At 38.1% G+C, this 21,411-nt stretch overlaps 1 protein-coding gene across 1 annotated transcript in view; it reads left to right on the top strand.

The window, feature by feature from the left end:
• The window catches only part of HCN1 (hyperpolarization activated cyclic nucleotide gated potassium channel 1), a 195,480-nt gene extending 175,067 nt beyond the window's left edge, over positions 1–20,413 (top strand). The window contains exons 6-8 of the mRNA XM_071581368.1: positions 329–569; positions 17,509–17,673; positions 19,508–20,413. Coding sequence (XP_071437469.1) covers positions 329–569; positions 17,509–17,673; positions 19,508–20,328 — 1,227 coding nt within the window. The 3' untranslated portion in view covers positions 20,329–20,413. The remainder of the gene's footprint in view (positions 1–328; positions 570–17,508; positions 17,674–19,507) is intronic.
• The last annotated feature ends 998 nt before the right edge of the window (positions 20,414–21,411 follow it).

The raw sequence follows: 21,411 nt of genomic DNA, 5'->3' as shown, positions 1-21,411 counted from the left end.
CAGGCAGTGTAATTACTATTTAATTTTTATCCTTCTGTCATATTTTCCCCCTTCAATTCCAATGGGAATAATAAATAACATGTAAAAAGTCACCAGAAGAAGACAACCTTTAACTTCAGAAATACAAGTCAGGTTGCACTTTTGTTTCAATCACTTCACTGGAAACAGATGAAAGCATTTTATAAAACAGACACAGAAATAGACATAGAAAAGTCCAATATGAGCATAAAGAAATTCTTTGTGAAAAAAGCAGAAAGTCTTTTTTTTCAATGTCCATCATATTGTATATACTTACTGACCATTATTATAATGTTTTCTTCCCATTTAGGAAATTGTCAACTTCAACTGTCGGAAGCTGGTTGCTACAATGCCTCTTTTTGCTAATGCAGACCCAAATTTTGTGACTGCCATGCTAAGCAAACTGCGATTTGAGGTGTTCCAACCTGGAGACTATATTATCCGAGAAGGGGCTGTCGGTAAAAAGATGTATTTCATTCAACACGGTGTTGCTGGAGTCATCACCAAATCCAACAAGGAGCTGAAGCTGACAGATGGCTCTTATTTTGGAGGTGAGTAGGAAAAAATGAATGATAACACTGGAGTGAACGCACTAGAACAAAACACGTTCCAGTAACAGACAAAAAGAGACTTGAGAATAAGTCTACTAAGTGTATTTTGTGTAGATAATTCAAACTACATTGAAGAGAAAGCAAAATAATTCTGAATAAGATATTCAGTGTCTGCTTACTGTTGAGAGGACAGCTACAAAAGATGCAGAATGACCTTCTAGAATTTTGAAGTTATTTTGAGTTAGGAGCACTATTATTTAACAGTCAGTATTTAAATAAAAATCTCATGATTTACAGAGTAATTTTACAGCTTTTTAAAGGTAAAATTGACAGGATTAATCTTTGAAAAAGTATACAGTTTTTCTGATCATAAATCTAAAGGTAAAATTCATGTTAAGGTTTGAAAAATAAGGCAGTGGATAAGAGAGCACTATTTATATGGGATGTTTTTGTAATTCACTAATATTTCAGGATGTTATTAGTGCTTTTTCACTGAATTTTAGCACACAACAAAGTTTATTTTTCTGGTAGGTACTACGAGAAATTGGACTGTCTAACTGACTAGGTAGCTCTCTAACACATATATATTAATAAAAACAAAGCATGGATTTTAATCCTAATTAAATTAATCTGGTAATCCTGATAAAAAAAACAGTCTCTTGTTTAGATGAAGGCATCTGAATATTTACATTTGGATGAAAACAGTTCTTTTTTTACACCTAGTAATTGATCGATATAAAAATTTTTTCCTTGTGACTGTAAATTGTGTGATAGAATAGGTGTCTACTTCTGTAAGCAGCATCAGGGCTGGTTTTCAGAATCTGGTTGAACATTTGTGTTACCACTGCTGCCCATGAGGGTGGTCATTTTATCAGTTTTCTGTTGAATTCCATTAATTATCCCAGAAAGGAGCTGAAAGCCTTTCCGAAAATGTTCAATTGAAAGACTAATCAGTGCCATTTAGCTGGTATACAGAGTGGGGAAGCTTAGAAAAGTGAATTGGGCTTGGTGTTTGAATTGGGCTATAGATTTACTTAACTAATCCCATTTTAGAATAATACCCTAAAGCAACTCCTACTGATCTGGCCAGCAGACCTTGTCACTCTGCAGTAGCCCCTGCAAGGTGATTTGTATCACCAGTACTTGTAGAAGCACTTTGGTAAAGAAGTCTTGTGCTTATCCCTCAGGATTAAAGTGTAGATTCTGAAGACAGGAGATTAAGCAGAAAGAAAAGGTAAATTCTAAGAATAAGTAAAGAGAGCAACCTTGGTCTTGGTCTCCTCTATGCTTTGCAGTGGCCTAGTTTATAAAAATGAGTTTGCAAGAGCCTGCATGCTGAATCTGGCCATAATACTTCTCTGAACCAGCAGAGGATCAGAGGAGATTGCACATGAAAGTATTTTACATAACTGTCAGACTGTTGTTGCAGTGCAAACAACTATTTAGCTCATCCTGTTCATCCACCACCCTTCTTAACAGGACTGCAGAAAAAAAATAAGCTACTTGCACTATTGAAACACCACAAGAACTTACTACACTGCATACCAAAGCACTTTTGCTCATCTAAACTGCAGCTGGGATGGGACAGGTGTTGCAAAAATGGGTGCAAATGTATCCAAAGCCTGACAGATGCTGGAGCAAATGGAAGGTAATAGCTGCTGCTGTAGCCTAGAGAGGTGAGGAGATGAAAGGATGAGCAAGTACACAGGGAGAGAGAACCAGAGGAAGGAAGTGCCCTAAGATGGTGTAGTTCAGATCTGTTATAACAAAACATCATAGTGTTGCTGATTTCCAGAAGTGTATTTCAGACTCTGGAGAACAAAGACCTCTTTGACTCATAGACGTTGTGGAAGTGTTCAAGCCAGGTTGGATTGGGCCCTGAGCAGCCTGATGTAGTGAATTGCATCCCAGCCCAAGGCTAAATGCTATTTAAGGTCCTTTCCATCCCAAACCATTCTATGATTCTGTAATTCTGTGACTGAAAAGAGAGGAAACAAGCTGCTTATAATATGTCTGTGAATTAAAAAGGTTTGGATCATGAAAAGCAGGAAGTAAAATATAATTCTAACATTCTCATCTCTCTGGAACACACTCTCCCTGAAATGTGTATCAGACCCTGAGTAAAGCTTCCTGACCATAGCAGATACAGGAAACACTGCATGGGAGAAGAGCAATCCTGCATTCAAATCCTAAAACCAATAACCCCTTTTTTTGCCTAACAGAGACAAGAAAAAATGAGGCTGAGGTGCTGTTAAGACAATGCAACTTCTAAAAATTTATCTGTATAGCTCCTAGGTCTGACATAATAAATCAGTATCAATACTCTTACCACCAGAAGCAAGTAAAGAGCACATAGGTAAGAGGGATATGCTATGCCTAAACAGTCTTTTTCAATTATTAAATGTTTTATGATTTCAAATTTCCTTGTTCCTGCTCAGAGATGCTAACTTCTGAATGTCAGGTATGCCCCAGAGTTGAGTTACTTGGAGGCCTAGGCTCTGGGGATATTTCAGAGTCCCTGGAGCGGCAGGCTAGCATCCAGAACACATGAAAGGTTTCACCAGCATCCTGTCTTGCATTTGAAAAACATTTATCAAACTTTTAATATGCAATATGTTTGGATTTTAATAATACTGTTTCAGTAAAAAACTTAGGTAAAGAAATCTTAGCAGTAAAAAACAACCCTTAAGTTGGGGGACAGCTGGAGATTAGTGTGAAAGCCAAGATTTAAGAACCAAAGCAATGTCATTAGTATTTGAATAAAGACTATTGGGAGAGAAAAAGCCTGGCAAACCAAAAGCTGCAGTAAAAAAATAGAGGAAATATTTGGAGGTTTGTAGACTGAGATGCTGCTGAACATTTAAATTCTCTTGGCTCATCTTTGGTTTTAGTTAAAAAACAGGCTTCCCTGTGGACCCGGTCTCATAGGAAACAAGATAAACATGACAATTGGTTGGTAATTCTTCTTCTCAAAAAGAACATTCCTGGATAACCACGAGTGGAATAATCAGACTACATCTGTGCTGTACGTTTTCTGTTGATTTTTGAAGAACATGCAGAATGGTGACTTTAGAGAGAGCCCTCCACAGATCTGGGCTTGATTACTGTCTGCTTCTTTCCTCACTGGTTTCTCCTTTTGGTAGGGAAAGAGTTAAGTACAAGACTGTAACCACAGAGATCTTGTTGGGTTTTTTTCATTGGTATTCCTGTGGGAAGATCATTCTATCCCTTAACCTTCGTGTCTGTTCATAAATCTCATCTTCTTGAATTTCGTGTGCAGGAGCATTACTTACCCAGCAGTGTGTAGGATGCTAATTTTCATCCCAAAAAGGTGTTTTTTTCAGACGCTAGTTGAAGGACATTATCATCCTACCTATCTACTCCAAGTGCTAGCAGGAATTTGAAAAAAATTTCTGGAACTATTCTTTTTCCTAGGCCATATTTCCTCTACACTCACCCCAACTCTCACTTTGATGGGATTTCAGAGAAATGCTGACCAGTCTCCATTCCATCCCATCTGAGCCAACATATCAAAAAGCGATATTCCCCCAATTATTAGATAACAAAAATACATCCAGAAAAAGTCTGATTCAAAGTTGTCTAAGTTTCTTCATACTTCAGTGGTGATCACAGAGAAAATATTTTAAAGAGAATGCTATAAACTATGTTCTGAATAGGCATGGATCAGTGGAAGGACTGTTAAATAAAGATTCTGATCAATCCATTTCCATTTGTCTTTTACTGACATTTGTAGAAAACAGTAACATTTTACTTCCTTACCTACTGATCTCTGTCCCCATATGATATGCTTATGTGACTTTTTATAAAAGGGACAGGAATTAGACAAGGAAGAATACATGGAACTAATTTTCACTATATTTCACAGTTATGTAGTAATTTCTACATCAGAGAAATTATGTAAGCCACAGTTACCACTGGAGAATGACAAAATTTTAATACTTTATAGCTGCTTTTATGGGATTATTTTTAATTGGAGCATATATAATTTTTCTGAAATGTGTATGGATTTTTTTATGTCTTCCTTCATTTTCCCCCTCTGTTTTCTAAAATGTCTCCTAGTTTCCCATTATTAGGAATGGGATTGCTGCCACTTTCAGCATTGCATAGCTTTGCATCTTTTCTCTTTATGAATACAAGAGAAACTTCTCCCAATGACAGAGTTTTCATATGAACGTACCTTTCAATGAAATCATAGAATAGCTTGGGTTGAAAGGGTCCTTTCAGATCATCTATTTCTGCTCCTCCTTGCCATGGTCAGGGACAACTTTCACTACACCAGATTGCTCACAGTCCCATTCAACTCAACCTTGAACATGTCCAGGGATGGAGTATCCACAACTTTTCCAGGCAACCTACTCCAAGTGCCTCACTACCCTCACAGTAAAAGAATTTTTCCCTTCAGGTACTAGAAGACTTCAATTATGTCACCCTTGATCCTTCTCTTCTCCAGGTGGAACAAAGCCAATTCTGTCAGCCTCTCCTCATAGGAGAGATGTTCCAGCTCTCTAATCATCTTGGTGGTCCTCCCCTGCACTTGCTTCAACAGCTCCATGTCCTTCCTATGCTGAGGATGCACCCCAGAGCTGGACACTGCACTCGTGGTGGGATCTCACCAGAGCAGAGTTGAGGGGAAGAATCACCTCCTCAACCTGCTGGCCTTGCTGCTTTTGATGCAGCCCAAGATAAGATTGCCTTTCTGGGCTGCAAGCGCACATTGCTGGATCATGTCCAGCCTCTCATCCACCAGCACCTCCAAGTCCTTCTCAGCAGGGCTGTGTCAGTCTATTCATCCCCCAGCCTGTGTCAATACTGGGGTTTGCCCTGAACCAGCTGAAGCACCTTGCACTTGGTCTTGTTAAACCTTATGAGATTCTAATGGACCCACTTCTTGAGCTTTTCCAGGTCCCTCTGAATGACATCCTGTCTTTCAGGTGTGTCAACAACACCACTCAGCATTGTATCATCTGGAAACTTGCTGAGGGTGCAGTCAATCCCTTCATCTATGTCATTAATGGAGATACTAAACAACACTAGTCCTAATATGGACCCCTGACAGACACCACTTGTCGCTGATATCCATCAGGACTCTGAACCACTGACCACTACTCTCTGGATGTATCTGCCCAACCAATTCCTCATCCTAGTTCTAAACCACTGACCACTACTCTCTGGATGTATCCGTCCAACCAATTCCTCATCCTAGAAATTATGACATTCTCCTTCTAGCTGCCTCTGTAGAGAGAGTAATGTGAAGGTCAGTAGAGAATGAATAGGATGGTCTGGACTATGTTAATACATAGCACAAAAACATAGGAAAGAGCGGGGGGAGTGAGATGAATGTCAGCAGGGAGGGACTCTGTGAATAGGAGTCAGGCTCTGAGTGGTGCAAGGAAATAAGAGATGGAGGAGCTGACAAACAGGGGAACATCGTGGGCATGAGATTGATGGGAAAGGGAGGAAAGTGCAAGGGGCAAGCACATGTCTGAACAACCTTCAGAAGATGGAAAAGAGTGGGAAGGTGCTTACACCTATCCCTTTGGAAGAGCGAGTAGGAAAACCTGGCTGCACATGTGTTTGCAAGCTATATTGAGTTGCAAGCTTAATTCAACACTTGAATTCAGCATTCCTGGAATGGAGAGTAAGAATCAGGAGGCAGGTCAAAAATATAAGCAATTGTATTTTGAGGATGTTACGACGGCTAAGTTTTTTAACTTTTTTTGTCATCTTAGACATGGTCCTGAGTATCTACTGTTTACAATACTGAAAACGCAAAAGCTTCATTAAGTACACAGCAGAGGATAATGAGAGCTCCTCCCATTTTTTCTCCCTGTCTCAGTGTGCATTTGTGTTTCTCTTCAATACCTTGGTAGTTCAGACTCATTTATGATATAATCCCAGTAGTAAGTTGTAGGGAAGACATTGCCAGGTTTCAGTCCTACTGAATCCTCCCCTCACAGGTGATTCTTCTTGTGACAAGAGGAATTAATTCTTCACTAGAAAATTGGTAAAATGCAAAGATTTTGATGTCTTCTGAGATGAAACACAAGAATATGAGTCTTTTGCTTATAAAGATTAGTTCATTTACTGAGGCTTTACATAGCGGAGTTATTAATGTATCTAATAAGCCTAATATTAATTTAATTTACCTTATACCAACATATTGATAGAAACTGCCTCACTGCTGATTTTTGCTGTGGTAAATTATTTCAGAACCACTCCATCCATAATAATATTATATATAAGTTGATGATCCAAAGTTTCTCATGATTAATCACAACAAATATGCAGGAGTGTGATAAACTAAAAGTTTGCTTTAATAAAATAAATACTTTCCAACTATTTCCTTCCTGTGGCTCTTAAGGCTCCCTTCAGTTATCACAGTAAGATCTGGCCCTGCAATTCCTCCTTCCCTTCTGGAAAGGCCTTTTACTCCCCAGTGCCTTATGACCCTCCACTTCTGTGCATATCCCTCTCTCCAGATGCAGTCTCTTGCTGTTCCCATGCACTGCACTACAGACAGCAGTTTTCGGCTTGGGGAACAAATGAGAAAAGCAGCTTTTTCCCATTTGATAACTCACTTGAGATACTTATCCCTGCGAGCATGAAAGTCATAGCTGTCCCAAAGTTAGTGCAGAGAACTTTGATGAGTGGGAGTGGTTTAACCAGATCCTGTTCCCCTCCTCTGACTTACAGCCCAGTGGAACTGGAGGAAACAGTGTAGGCCTGCAGTCCTGATTCAGGTAAACACGTGCTGAGCTTCCTCATGCTGAGCTGGTGTCTTAACAGTGGGACTGAGATGCCAACACGGGGAAAGAGAAAGGAATAAATCCAGCACTACCCAACCAGTTAGGCTCAGCACAGCTTACTCAAAGGGGGCTTTCTGGGAACAGGTTCAGGACTCTGCTATTATTTCATTTGCGTTCTTGCTGGTGGACAGAGGACTGATTGTTCACTGTGGTGGTATCCCGCTTTTGCTGTAGTCACTGGTAAAATTCTTCTCAATCACAAAGGACACAAGACAAAACTTGTCTCCCTGCTATCGTGTCCTTTCTCCATCTGTTTTCACACCTGTGTTTACACAGGCTTTCCTTCATTCAGTAGTCAAGATGTATGTTCCATGAAATTTAACTCCTTTTCTCCTGTTTTTAACAGATATTGTGTTAGAGCTGAAGGAATGCTGATATTGCTAGGGAAATTCAGCCTGAGTGAGTAGGAATTGTAGGTATATATTAATTAGGTCTGAGGGCCCTGGGGAGGTTTCATTGCACTAGTAGTTGAGATTTTCCTAATTCCAGTAGGTAAGTGTGCAGTAATTCATGCTGCCCAATTTGTGATGCATCCATTGGAGACCTTCCTCTCCATTAGTTTTTTCCCCCATTGAAAAATCCCAACAGTATCGTGGTATTTGGAGTCAGCAGATAAATCAATTTTTAGACTAAAATTCATATTAAAAATATTTTTTCTGTCAACCTGCTGGTATGTTGAACATGAAGTGCATATGCTTTTTTAAAAACTCTTTTTATGATGTATGTATGAGAGTTACCATGTGTGCATATGAAAATGTATTGTCCTGTCTCTTGCACTGTAATAAGAAACAAATACATGTTTTATTTTACTTACTCAGAGGCAGATATCACTAACTGTGCTTCATGTCATCATTCATCTAGCAAATTTATATAGAAACCGGATTCTCATTGCCATCTTCCCAGTCAATGTCCCAGAGACATATTATACCATCTTTTCTTTTTCAGTTTATTTTTTATAACATATAGTTCATGGAATGTTTCCAATTTTAAATGTTTTATTTTGCTTAAATTATTTAATGCAGTTTTAACATTTACCCTTCTGCACTTGAAATTCTAATAAACTGTATCTTGCATTTACTTCAGCTTGTAGAAGGCCAATTAGACAGAACGTCTTTGACCTCCCTATTATTTATGGAGCTTTTCCCCCTTTCAGAACAGGAACTGTCAGTATATTTTAGACCAGTGCAGTGGAAAATAATACCATGGGAAATGTTGAGTCACTTTAGATTATATTTTGCCACTTATTTTTTCCTGGGTACACTCTAAGTGCTTCCTTTTGACAGAATACTTTACAAGATTTGCATTATAATACTGATTATAAATGGAAAAGATTCTGTTGAAGTGCTTTACATATGGACAATATGATATATATAATTTTACATTTGGAAAAAATACTGCATATGGCTACTCCTTATTCAAGGTAGTGGTGGATAAAGTCTCTCAATAGTCATGCTATAATGCAAATAATAAGTAGCCTCCCTGAGGTGTAGTTATTCATATTCTTAACGGCAAGGACATAATTAAATGCTTTAAGCGAGCAGGATCTCCAGATGCCCATACCAACTCATTTGTAAAACTCTTTTCAGCTGAACAGTATAGGACATTTTTCTAGAAGTATTGTCTGCAAGAGGGCCTAAAATTAAATCTCTTTTTGGCACAGACTAGACTTCCATTTTATTTTGCTTAATGATACTGCATTTTCTTCTTCTCCATTGTGTTGTTTTTTTGACACCAGTTTTGTATGGAAAATACTATTCACTCAGAAGGAATTCTTCCTATTCAAACACAATTTTCTCTTTAAAAGTCCAAGAGGTTTTTTAGTAAGATTGAATGAAAATAACCTTCTCTCTTATGGTAGAAGTGGGTTTGGGTTTAGGAATTTTATTAGTTAGCAAATGTAAATATAAATGTAACAGTATTCATAATAATAACACAAGTAATAAGTCTTGCAATCTAAAAAACATAACTAAATTAGAATTCTAATTCTGCGAATACATGAACAATATACATTTTTAAATTCTACCTAAAATAACTAGATACAAGTGAAACACCTCATAGCTTAGCTTGGAAAATCTAAGGTGGCCAACACTAATTAAGCCAGAAGAAGATTTTGCAAGTACCTTCAAATTCACACGAGAATTTTAGCTAAATATTTGAGTTTAATTAAATATTTGATCTAAATATTTAATTCACAACTGACAGTCTCTGATAATTTTTTAATTACTTAATGGGAAAAAAGAAGTGCAGTATTTTTATAGTCCACTTAAACTCAAGTTGAATAGTTTAATTTGTAACTGTTATTGTTTGCCAAACTCAAGATGACAAGAGCATACCACTGACTACGTAAGAAACTAAGTATCTTTTTTTCAGTAGGGAATAAGCATCCATTTGAACAAAAGTAAAGGAAGTGAATTACACAAAATCACTTTTGGCCTTTGACACAGCCATTATGAAAACTAAATCTGTACTTAGGCACATCATCGTAGAATCTAAGCTTAATTATTATATTTTTAAAGAAAATAAAATTAATATTAATCAAATTATAAGCTTTTACAAAACAATAATTAGACTATCTTAGAGTCTCTTGGTAGAAAGAACATGTCATTAAAGTAGAATAAAAATATATGGATGGTCAGTTATAAATAGCACTGAAGATAAATATGCACTTGCATTTCTATTTTATAAAATTACCCTAAGCTTCAGTTCTGTCAAACAGAGCTTTCACAGAAGAATTTGAGTTAACACTAAAAAATAGGCAGGATATAAGAAATGATAGTAAGACAGCACATGACACTCTTTTCCATGGTCTAGTTGACATGGTAGTGTTTGGTTAAACGTTGGACTTGATGATCTCAGAGGTCTTTTCCAACCTAATTCATTCTGTGATTCTATTACTGGCTTTTGTTTGCTCTAGTCACGAAAACTAGAGCAAACACAGCTATTTTTCAGTACCTTCACCCAGAAAAAAACAGACAGGTCAAGATGGAAAATAAAATGTCTCTGATGAGGCAGATTGCCACTTTTTGTAAAGGCACTTGTGTTCTCACCATGTATATTTGTCCAGTTTTCTTGATGTAAAAGTAATTATGATGAACAGCCTTTCTGAAAAGAATTCAACTATACTGTCAATATATATTAAGCATATTACATTGAACTATATTTAATAGTGTATCAGCATTAAATTTACATGGAATAGGACTTAAAAACAGTTACATATGAGTCTTGTTAAAATATACAAAAAAAAATTAGAAAATTGCTAAAAAGTATTGACCTATTGCCGCCAAATATGCCTTGAAAAGTCTTACATGCTCAAAATTTCTTTTTCCACATCAACATTTATTTATATAACAGTACATAGTATTTTAAAGGCTCTGCCAAGTCTTTTTAATGAATTTCACATGAAAATATTAACAGGACTGCTCTGACTGTCTGAAAACCTCCACTTTAGTTGCGTATTATCACACCGCTTTTTTCAGAACTGCTATAAAGTATTGTATTAAGACTTATTCAAGGAAAAAGACTGATTAAAAGCAAAAGTTGTTTCAAGAAACAGGTTTCTCCAAGGTAAATGTCATAAAAGACACATTTGGAGCTAGCTAAAGAAAGGAACATAATCTTAGGCTTGTTGGCAATCCATAAATAAATGTATTTTTTTAAATAAGTATTTCTACATAAATGCTATCAAATTTGTGGTCAGTGGAAGGTAGGCACTTCTTTTCAGATGAATATTTTTTCCCCAAGGAAATTTTTGCTCTCTCCTATTTTTATGTTAAATAAAATATAAATTAAACAATGAACACGCTGAGAGCTCACGTCTCAGGCTCTTCAGGGACAGAAATGACTTCAAAAAACTAACCTATGGGGGGTTTTGTTTGTTTAGCACTTTGACTTTTTTGTTTCGGTTTGTTTGTTTGAGGGTTATTTTTTTTTATCAGGGTGACTAATAAGGGCAAAAACTATCGCAAATTACAAACCGATATGTTTAAATTAGGTCTAGGCAAATAGTTCAAAAAGGGACAAGAGACTGAAACGGAGATCTTAGAGAAGTTGGTTTAAATTCTAATTGGGCATTTTCATTGCTGCTTCAAAACAGTAACCACTCAGTCATGCATCCAGGCCTCCTTTATCAAACACCACTCCATGAACCCAGACATCTGAAAGCAACTTTACAATTACTGCTGTCACTTTTTAAATGAAGAGGTCATGCAGGCAATATCTGACAACTCAAACTGTCTTGTCTGCAATTTCATATATTGTTGGCAAAAGGTGCAATTTTTGCATAGCTTTCTTTGGGACAGTTCAGATTACAAATCTGGCTGTAAAAGGCAGGAATTATCTCCATTTTTCTTTCTCCTTAAGTTCTCTCCTTTGCTGCAGATATGTTCTTTTTGAGCAGTGACTGTATTTTAAGGTTCCTTTAATATGTAGGACTGAGTTTTTTAGAACACAGTTTACTGAAACATATTTAATTGACATAAACTACATTCTGACCAATTGTAAGACCTGGTGATAGTTATTTTAGTAATTATAACAGCAGCATATCCCCAAGTCTACAGTTCTGTGTACTAGTAAGAATGTATTGAAAGATAAAAATAATGTATTAAAATTTTAGGAAAAATATAAATGCATTTAATGTTTTCCAGAGTTTAATAAAGAGGAAACAGAAATGCAGAAGTGTACATTAAAGTAGTGTGTTATCTTTTGAAACAGCTTCTCCTGTTTCCCATATTAGAGATGCTTAAGGTAACATGGAAGTGGGCAATCACTACATTTCTGAAAGAATGGGATGCCTAGAAGCTTACTGATTTTATTTAATTGCTTGAATTTTATATAGTTGTTTCCTAAAGAAAAAAAAAGACTTGTGTTATGTATTGTAAAGCTAGGAGCAGAGTGCCATGTGCTGAAGGTCCCTTCCTGTGCCTGGCACACCAAGAAAGTGCCAATTAACGAGTTTCTGCACAGTGGACAACTTCAATAGCTTGAAGGAAATAAAGAACTATAGGTCCTTGTACCATGCCAAGTAGTTGTTGTTATGAAGTTATGTTAGCAAACAAGAATAACCTAAACCTGGTAGTTCTGCGAAGCTTACTTGGAAGACTTAGAAGATATGTGGACGGAAAGAGCATTTGTATATTTAAGTCTTGTATGTGATAGTTTAGTAACTTACTGCTCTCTATAAACAATATTCCAGCCCAGTGCCCTGTTCCCAGAAAACATTTCCAAGTCTGCTATTCTGACTGACCTGAGCCTTTGAATTGCTTTAATTTTCCATCTTTCTTCTGCTGCTGAAAGTAACCAGATGGTCTGAATAACTGCTTGACCATTTGCACAGCAACATACATGCCTACTACAAGATGAAACAAGTTTCCTGCTGAGGAACTGAGCCAGTAGTCAGCTGCCCTCAGCTGGAAGGACACCTCATTAGATCGTGTAATGTTAAATCTGACAGATGATGGGAAACCTGTTATGACTTTGGAAAGGGACAGAAATGCATAGAAACTGCTAATTATTTTCACTTGCTTTTAATAAGGAGAACACTATATAGCTAAATTACTATTGAATTAATTTATTCATTGCTGCCAAAATTATTTCTGCACCTAGTAAAGTACATGTACACTTTTTAGTTCTGGTATTTGTGTCCTTGAAAGACAAAGCTGTGCATAAAATAATTCATTGGATTATTTTTCTACACATACTATGTTCCATCCTAAACTAAGAAATATATTCCATGGAGACAGGACTGGTTTGGTGTCCTTGAATGTCCTTAGCTAACTACTGGACTAATAAGTCTTTCCTTTATCAACATAGTTTATCTGTTGATGGATACATTTTGTCTGCAAGGCAACTTTATATTGATACTTGATTTTTTTTAAGATTTTAATCTCTAGTCAAGTGTTAATGTGATATATGAAGTTGATTAATTACATGTGGAACATAATTTATATGTAAAATGAACTGATGGTGACAGCACAGATATACACACTCAGATTAACCACACTGCTTCTCAGACTAAAAAAAGGGTATTTCCTAGGTCTGTGTAAAGTTGAAACAAGAAATTATTGCTAGGGTGACCAGTCGATTTATACCCATCCAGTAAAGACTTAAGGAAGCCATGCAACATCATACATGGTGCTAGTGATTAATCTTTTCCACAGCCCCAGCAGTTATTGAAGGAAAAAGTGTTTAGGAATCACATAGCAACAGAATGAAAGGAAAAATTATCACCTACAGTGGCATATCAATACAGTCTACAAGAAAAATGCACCTGGGTCTCAACTGGAACCAGAATTGTGGCACTTACAAAAAGCCTACTAATCCTAATTCTTTAAAATTCATCCTGTGCATTGTGTTCATTCACTTTAACACAATCAGATTTTCCTGAGGTCAAGTCTTCCTTACTGCTGTCTTAGAGGAAAGTAGAATTTCCGATCCAGAGTGTTCTGTCAAATCAATGCAATAATAAAATACAAACTTCGAATCCCCCATTTTATGAGATACAGATATGGGCAAGCTTCTTTAGAAATTCATGGCATTCCAAAAACTGAACCTGATGCCCTTGCTGAAATACTGCCATAGAATCGTAGAATCACAGATTGAAAAGACATTTAATGTCACTGAGAGTAGCCATTAACCCAGCACTGACAAGTCACCATTAAACCATGCCTCGTGTATGTGTGCAACTGATATATTGGTGATCTGGTTTGATTATTTTAACTTTCAGAATAAGCATAGCTTTAAACTTTTATCATTGCACTTTTTATTCACTGTATTGAAGCAGAAAATACATTGTATTTCAGCCTTTTTCATATTCTTTTGAGAGCTGTGTTGTTTTGCAGGAAAGACCTACCCCTAGCAAAACACAAATTATGATTTTCACAGATTAATTAATTAAATATGTATTAAATATGGACTGTAAGAAGAAATTAATGGTTTAAGCATCATTTAATGCTTTCAAATAGTCACTTTTCACTAGGGCAGTGGTTGACATTTGTTTCAGAATGTTCTAGGGAACAGCTGTCCAAGAGATTACATAATTAAAGTGAAACTTGCATTAAGAATTGCATTACAGGTTCATTGTAGTGTAATATATAATCATTAATTGGAATTAAAGATATTCTTTTATTTGGAAAGGTAAGGCAGAAGTATTTGACACCTTGCAAGTGTCAGCATGAAGGCAAGGCACCATTCCAAATGCAGATGGGAATATTAGTAATATGCTACCAACTCTTTATTTTTATGCTAATGGAGAACCTTGTTTGTCCAAGGTGTTTGAAAATAGTCTGTGCCCTTTGTGTTTCATTACACAGTTCTGTTATTAGTGTTTGTATTTCATAGTCTATTTAAATCAATTGAATGTCAAGGAGAGCATAATTGTTGAGGACATCACGTGCACTAAGACTCTCCCTAAGCATATCACGGATATTTTCATTACTTTGTTCTTTTCATGAAAAACAAACACTTTGGTTTATTAAAATGAACATAAGTGTTTGATTGGAACATATTTCAATATTCTGTGTTCTTTCTCTCTGGTCCAAGTAAAAGAGATTTCATCTATTATGTCTTATCACGCTTGAGAGTCTGTTCAAAACAAATAGATAATACATGAACACATACAATCAACAAACATATTAGTTATGTGGCCAAACTATCCTATTGGTAAGTGCAACAAAGCAATATAAATGATGTATCAGTGACTATAATACACCTCTAATCAGTGAGAAACATTTCTGGAAATGCAGTACATGGGTATTCATCACATGGTATTTTTTTTGTGAGAAGCTGTAATTCATCTTTTGAATGAGACCATTCAACTGGAGTTGAGAACACAAAGTTTCCTTGGTTCCAGAGCAGGCAGGCTCAACAGTAGCAGTCCCTGATCAGTTTCTAGGAACTTGGGACATTTGTCATGAACTTGTAGACTCCACTACAGTTTTTAAGAGCCTTCCAAATAGATATTCTTCAACCAGAAGTTGTGAGTTGACAGTCTGCAGATTAGAGTTTTCAGTGACTTGACAAGAATTACAGAAGATGAAAGAAGGGAAAAACACCAATTGTATTTGTTGCACTAATATCTATTAATTCTATGGTCCCATTGTCCTCTGATGAAATCTAACATTGTCTCTTACGGCTTCTTCCCATCCTTCTCATTTAATCAATCTAAAGTACAGTGGTCAAGATTATTAACAATGAAAATTGTACTTTCTCAATTTTTTTCTGCACTCTTCAGAATTATTTGGATCCAGAGATAACATTTATTTTGTTTGGGGCATTTTATTCTTTCTAAAACAAAGTACTTTTATCTGTTGAGTAGCAGTATCCGTCTTAAATATTGTTTGCAGCAATTTTGATTTTAAACTGAAAATCAAAAGGTGATCATTAGTCACACAGATTTTCCAGATAGTTACTCTAAATTCAACTGTGTATTGTAAAACTTTATTCTTTGTGAGATCTGAAGAATATCTTAGGAAATGCAGCAGTCATTCACTGCATTTAATTGCCCCTTTGGGCACAATGTTCTTCTCACTCTTGTAACTAAAATGTTCAGTCTAAGAAGAGGAGGTCAGGGTGAATTAGGAGTTAGAAAAGGGAAGGACTGACCTCTCTTATACCTGGCTGGCTCTTTACAGTAAGTTGTCATTATTTCATAGGCATCAAGTTTTGTGAGGAACTTTAGGTCAAGAACTCATACAAGACCAAGTAATCTCTATAAATTCCCCCCATAGCTGTTGGGATTTAAGTACATTCTCTGCTAGTACTGGTACCATGTTAATTTACTTCGATTTATCCACTGTAGGTTAAGCACCTTACTCCCTAAGTCTTCAGGGTTAGGTGGTATGTGGAAATTTCTCAAGAGGTATGAGGCAAAAAAAATCAAGGTTCTTTACATACCAGATTAATAAAAATGTATTTCTTAAACACATGCTCAAAAAAATCAAAGCAAAACAAACAAAAAAACCCACTATATGTTGGCACTTTGTAAATCTGAAGTAAAGTCTGAAGAATTATTTATTCTTGTTGGGGAAGAATATTTGCTTTTCCATACTTGAGCATGATAATTTGATTGAGCATGTGATGGACACAAAAGCAAGTTAGGAGACAGTTTCCTATCTTTGTATTTAAATATGAACAAGTATGAACTCACAGCTCTTCACCGCTGGAACTGGGTAAGGAAACTCTCACCCTATTTGAGCTCAAGAATTCTTGATATTTCTAAGTACCTTCTTATTCCCCAACTGAAAAATGGGATCGACTCAAACACTTCTTTTTGCAAATGACTTAATTTTCTGTATTTTAATCTAAATACAGAAATAATATTCTACCCCCTGTTTTGCTGCTACAAGCCTCAGACATTGACTTTTGCATTTATGCTGTCAGCCTGTTACTGTGGGGTTTAGAACCAGCAGTTGCAAGTTTGGGGCTCTTTCTGCATATAGCTTTGGTTTCCGCTGTTCCAGAATAATCATTTTCTATTGTAGCCACTTGGAGGGAAAGGTAATTAGACTAACCATATGGATTCCATTTTTTAGCATAATGAGAGAAAAAGTCTAAAGTCATAAGTTTGCTCTCCCAAAATACCTAGGACATAAACCTCAAAGAAACAGAAGGCACTTCCATGCTTGAAGTACTTTTTCTTACAACAGCTCTTGTATTCAAATCATTGTATCATGTATTGCATTAGTTTAGTAAATCTAGCAAACGATTAAAGGAATTGGTGCTCTATGGCAGCTGTATATTTAAAAGAAAATCAACAGAATCACTTGGACTAATTCAGCACTTGGGTTAATCAAAGTCGGGAAGCTGTGTTTGACAACTGATGGATCATTTCTTGTAACTTGAAGCATTGTGTTAAAAAGGCTTGATAAATCAGAGTTCAGACTGAGAAAACCTATAGACAGGGCTCTTAAAGGACATGAGTTAATTTTTCAGAGTACCAAAAATGGAATCAAACATCTTCAGAATTGCTCCTGCAACCTTGTGCAAACAGCAATAGAAAAATTACATCTGAGTACTGAATTGTTACTTGTTAGCACTGAATCAATTTCTACCTTTTAAGTTTCACATGGTTCACTAACTTTGTTTTCGGTGTATGTTGAATTTTTCTCTCCAAACAGAGATTTGCCTTTTGACCAAGGGCCGTCGGACTGCCAGTGTAAGAGCAGACACGTACTGTCGCCTGTATTCCCTCTCGGTGGACAACTTCAATGAGGTCTTGGAAGAGTACCCCATGATGAGAAGGGCCTTTGAAACAGTGGCAATTGATAGACTGGACAGGATAGGTATTTATTTTCTTTTTTTCCATATGATTAATTATGAAAACTTTCTGTATTTTCATTTCCTTGAGTTGCATGAAAAAATGCCCCTCTTAAAAATGAAAACCCCTCTCCAAATTTTGTTATACTGCAGTAAGTGTATTGTTGATCTATAAATAACATGTATGACAACAAGAAATTTTGCAATCTCATTTTAAAATAATAAAACCCACCAAGTTTTAGAATGCTCTCATACTCTTCTGAGGATTATTTTTCATACTTAATTATCATTTGTATTATTTATTAATCCTGTAGATTTCTTTTGCCGCCATCAGCACTTGACAGGATTTATGCAGCTTCATGAGCAGATGACATTTTCCTAAATAAATTGCTTACAGATGACATCTATAATGCTAGGAGAGCTGAAGCCTCGCAGCACTCACAAAACCCTTGTTTGTGGAATTAATCCTTTGCAGTAGGGCTCATTTTCCTCACAACATGGGCACTGCTAGCCTTGATGGCTGCACACTGGCATTGCTCAGAACTCTTACTATCAGAAAAGCAGAACAATAAACAAGCAAAAGGCAGGAGAGTATGGTGGATTATCAAAACAGGGGCTGTGAAGCTGTACATCCCACTATTTTTGGACCTCTCTGCCAGGACACACTAGGCAAATTGTATGGTCTTTGGTCAGGAGAATTGCACTTTGATCATTGTTATGACAATGGTTTTAAAACGCAGCTATGTAAAAACCTCAGAACTTCACAAGAAAACTCCACCATAAAGACTTCTCCATATCAGTCTTTCTAAACAGTGTTATGCTTGTAGTTTCTTCAAAATTAAATCAGAAAGAATTGCAAAAAAAAGCGTTGTGCTGCCTGTTCTAAACTGAAGATGTGATTTGGAAAAAAGCATCTTTTATTTAATGTACTAAAAGAATTGAATTACAGCTATACATGTTTCTCGTTTTAATAGAACTTTTAGTATTCTGCAGACTGTGAGCATTCAGTGAATTAAACTCTTAAAATTTGTCTCTCAAGACTCATTGGAAATGTAGTCTAGTTCTAAGTAATACATGCTTGAAGAATAATATTAGCAGTAATGTCCAGTCGACTCCTGGAGTAGCAATCCCATCTGAAGTGCAGTGTTTTATTTAAAAAAAAAAGAGCAGTTGAGTGCCATTGTGTCTCTGTGCATCTGACTCAGCCAGAATAGTGTCCACATCTTGCAGACACTGGGAGCCATCAAGCAGACATCAGGATGCAACGCACAGCAGCCTCTATTGTGCAAACAGATTGTCACATTACCCATGAGTTCACAATTAAAAGGATGATTTCTTGCCAACTGGTGGGCACAGATTACTAATGTCCAGTTATTACTTCCCAGGAATGTGCTAGATGGCAGGTGTACTTACAAATTACGTACCAGTTCTGTGGACACTCAGTTTTGCCATGAGGAAAGATGTTGTAGATGCAGAGCACGGTGGGTTTTTCACAGTTGTTCAGTAAATTACCATTCTTACATGTAATTGTAGTAATAGCAGTAAACTGCAAGTGGAGGGGAACAGAACGCTCAGGTGCTGGAGGGCTGTGTTGCCACGGAGCCCTCCCTGCTGGTGTGGGGAGGGGGCGGCCGTGGGGAGCTGTGGCCAGTGAGAGCCACTGTGGCCCTGCCCGGGTGGCACAGCCGCCTGCCCACGGTGGGGCTGGGACCGGCAGCGGGACAGGGACCGGGACAGGGACAGAGACCGAGCAGTGGTGCCTGCTGGGCTCTGGCACAGCCCTCAGCCCCCACACACAAAGCCGGAGCGCGGCCCTGCCGCTGCGCGCCCCCCTCACTAACTCTCTGCCTCTCTGTGAAGGGAAAAAGAACTCGATCCTCCTGCAGAAGTTTCAGAAGGACCTCAACACCGGGGTCTTCAACAACCAGGAGAACGAGATCTTGAAGCAGATCGTGAAGCACGACAGGGAGATGGTGCAGACCATCGCGCCGGTGAGTCTGCAGCAGATGCCCGCCCTCAACTCCAGCACGGCGGCCTCGTCGTCGCGGGGCCGGACGCAGTCGCCGCCCGTGTACAGCACCAGCAGCCTGTCCCACGGCAACCTGCACTCGCCCTCGCCCAGCACGCAGACGCCGCCGCAGGCTGCCGTCATTCTCTCGCCCTGCTCCTACACCACAGCCGTTTGCAGCCCGCCGGTCCAGAGCCCGCTAGCCGGTCGAACTTTCCAGTACGCCTCGCCCACCGCTTCGCAGCTCTCTCTGATGCAGCAGCAGCCGCCGCCGCCGCAGGCGCCGCAGCAGCCCCCGGGGGCGGCGCAGAAGAACGAGGTCCACAAGAGCACCCAGGCCCTCCACAACACCAACCTGACGCGGGAGGTGCGGCCGCTCTCCGCCTCGCAGCCCTCGCTGCCCCACGAGATCTCCACGCTGGTCGCCAGGCCTCACCCCACCGTGGGGGAGTCGCTGGCCTCGCTGCCGCATCCCGCGCCGGGCCCCAGCGTTCCCCCGGCCGGCCGCGCCTCCGTCCCGCAGCGCGTCTCGCTCTTCCGACAGATGTCCTCGGGAGCCATCCCCCCGAACCGCGGCGCCGCGCCGCCCGCTGCACCCCTGCAAAGGGATTCTTCCACAGTCTTAAGCACAGAGCCCGAGGGAGACAAGCCGCGGTTCGCCTCAAACTTATGATCCCTGGTGACTGCGAGCAACAGACTTGGAACAAACCGAGCACCATCCCCCGAACTGTTTTAGCCTGTTTCCTAATGTACCCCGGCAGTCTACTATCAGAAAAATACTTTAGACAGCTTTGCCCTATGTAACGAATGTAAAAAGTATATATATATATGTATATATATGTATACAAATATATGTATACATATATATAAAAGGAATTTAAAAACTTGTTTGAATTCATGTCTTCCTCTCTACCATTAAAGATTAAATTTAGCTGTAATAGTACTTGTTTTTAATGTGTTGACTTTAAATCAGCCTAACAAACTTCTCTCTAGGGGATCTGCTATTTTCATGGGAAAATGGTCAACACAATAAACTTCGAACAAGTATATAAAAAAAAGAAAAAAGTATCACTTCAACTAATGCATAACACATAGTACTGACTGAGTAATATTCAAAAACATTTGTTATTTCATTTGTTGCATATACGTTGTTAATTTCTTGTGAAGAGTTCAGTTGTTATTTTGCATTACATTTCTTTATGTTAGCACCATCCATTGGGATTTAAACTGGAAAAACGCTATATTGCAAACACCTGCAGTCTAAAGGGTGGCGCTAGCACTCTGGATAGGTTGTTATCTCATGACATGTCAGCCATTCAGTTGTTTAAGAAAATTGGGTGGACTTTGATCTTCACATTGCTAAAGACTTTTACAAAGACTAAATATTGCCACTGTAAATAACTTTTTAGACCCAAGCAAAAATAGCTGCTGTGTGGTGTACCATTGCAAGGTCTTTGTTTAGGAATTTAGGTTCCGCTTTTCACTTCAAATTTAAAGTTTTAAAATTTGTTAAAGCTAAGTGCAACACAACTGTTAAATTGTAATGCAATGGCTTAAAACCTACGGTGTTACTTTTACATGCAATGTTTTATGCAAAATTGTACGCTTGATCCTGCAAACCGCTTATACTTCACCGATACCATCACTTTTCTTCTTGCCCTCAATAGCATCTGAGAATATTCCATGCATGCTTCGGAAAAAAAAGACGATAAAAATAGGTTTGGTCAGTAGGAAAAGGCTTTACGGTATCTTAGAA

Source organism: Pithys albifrons, chromosome Z (genome assembly GCF_047495875.1).
Source record: "Pithys albifrons albifrons isolate INPA30051 chromosome Z, PitAlb_v1, whole genome shotgun sequence".
NCBI classification, from domain to species: domain Eukaryota; kingdom Metazoa; phylum Chordata; class Aves; order Passeriformes; family Thamnophilidae; genus Pithys; species Pithys albifrons.
The sequence above is the reverse complement of the archived record's forward strand: the minus strand, read 5'-3'. Positions and strand labels throughout refer to the sequence as shown.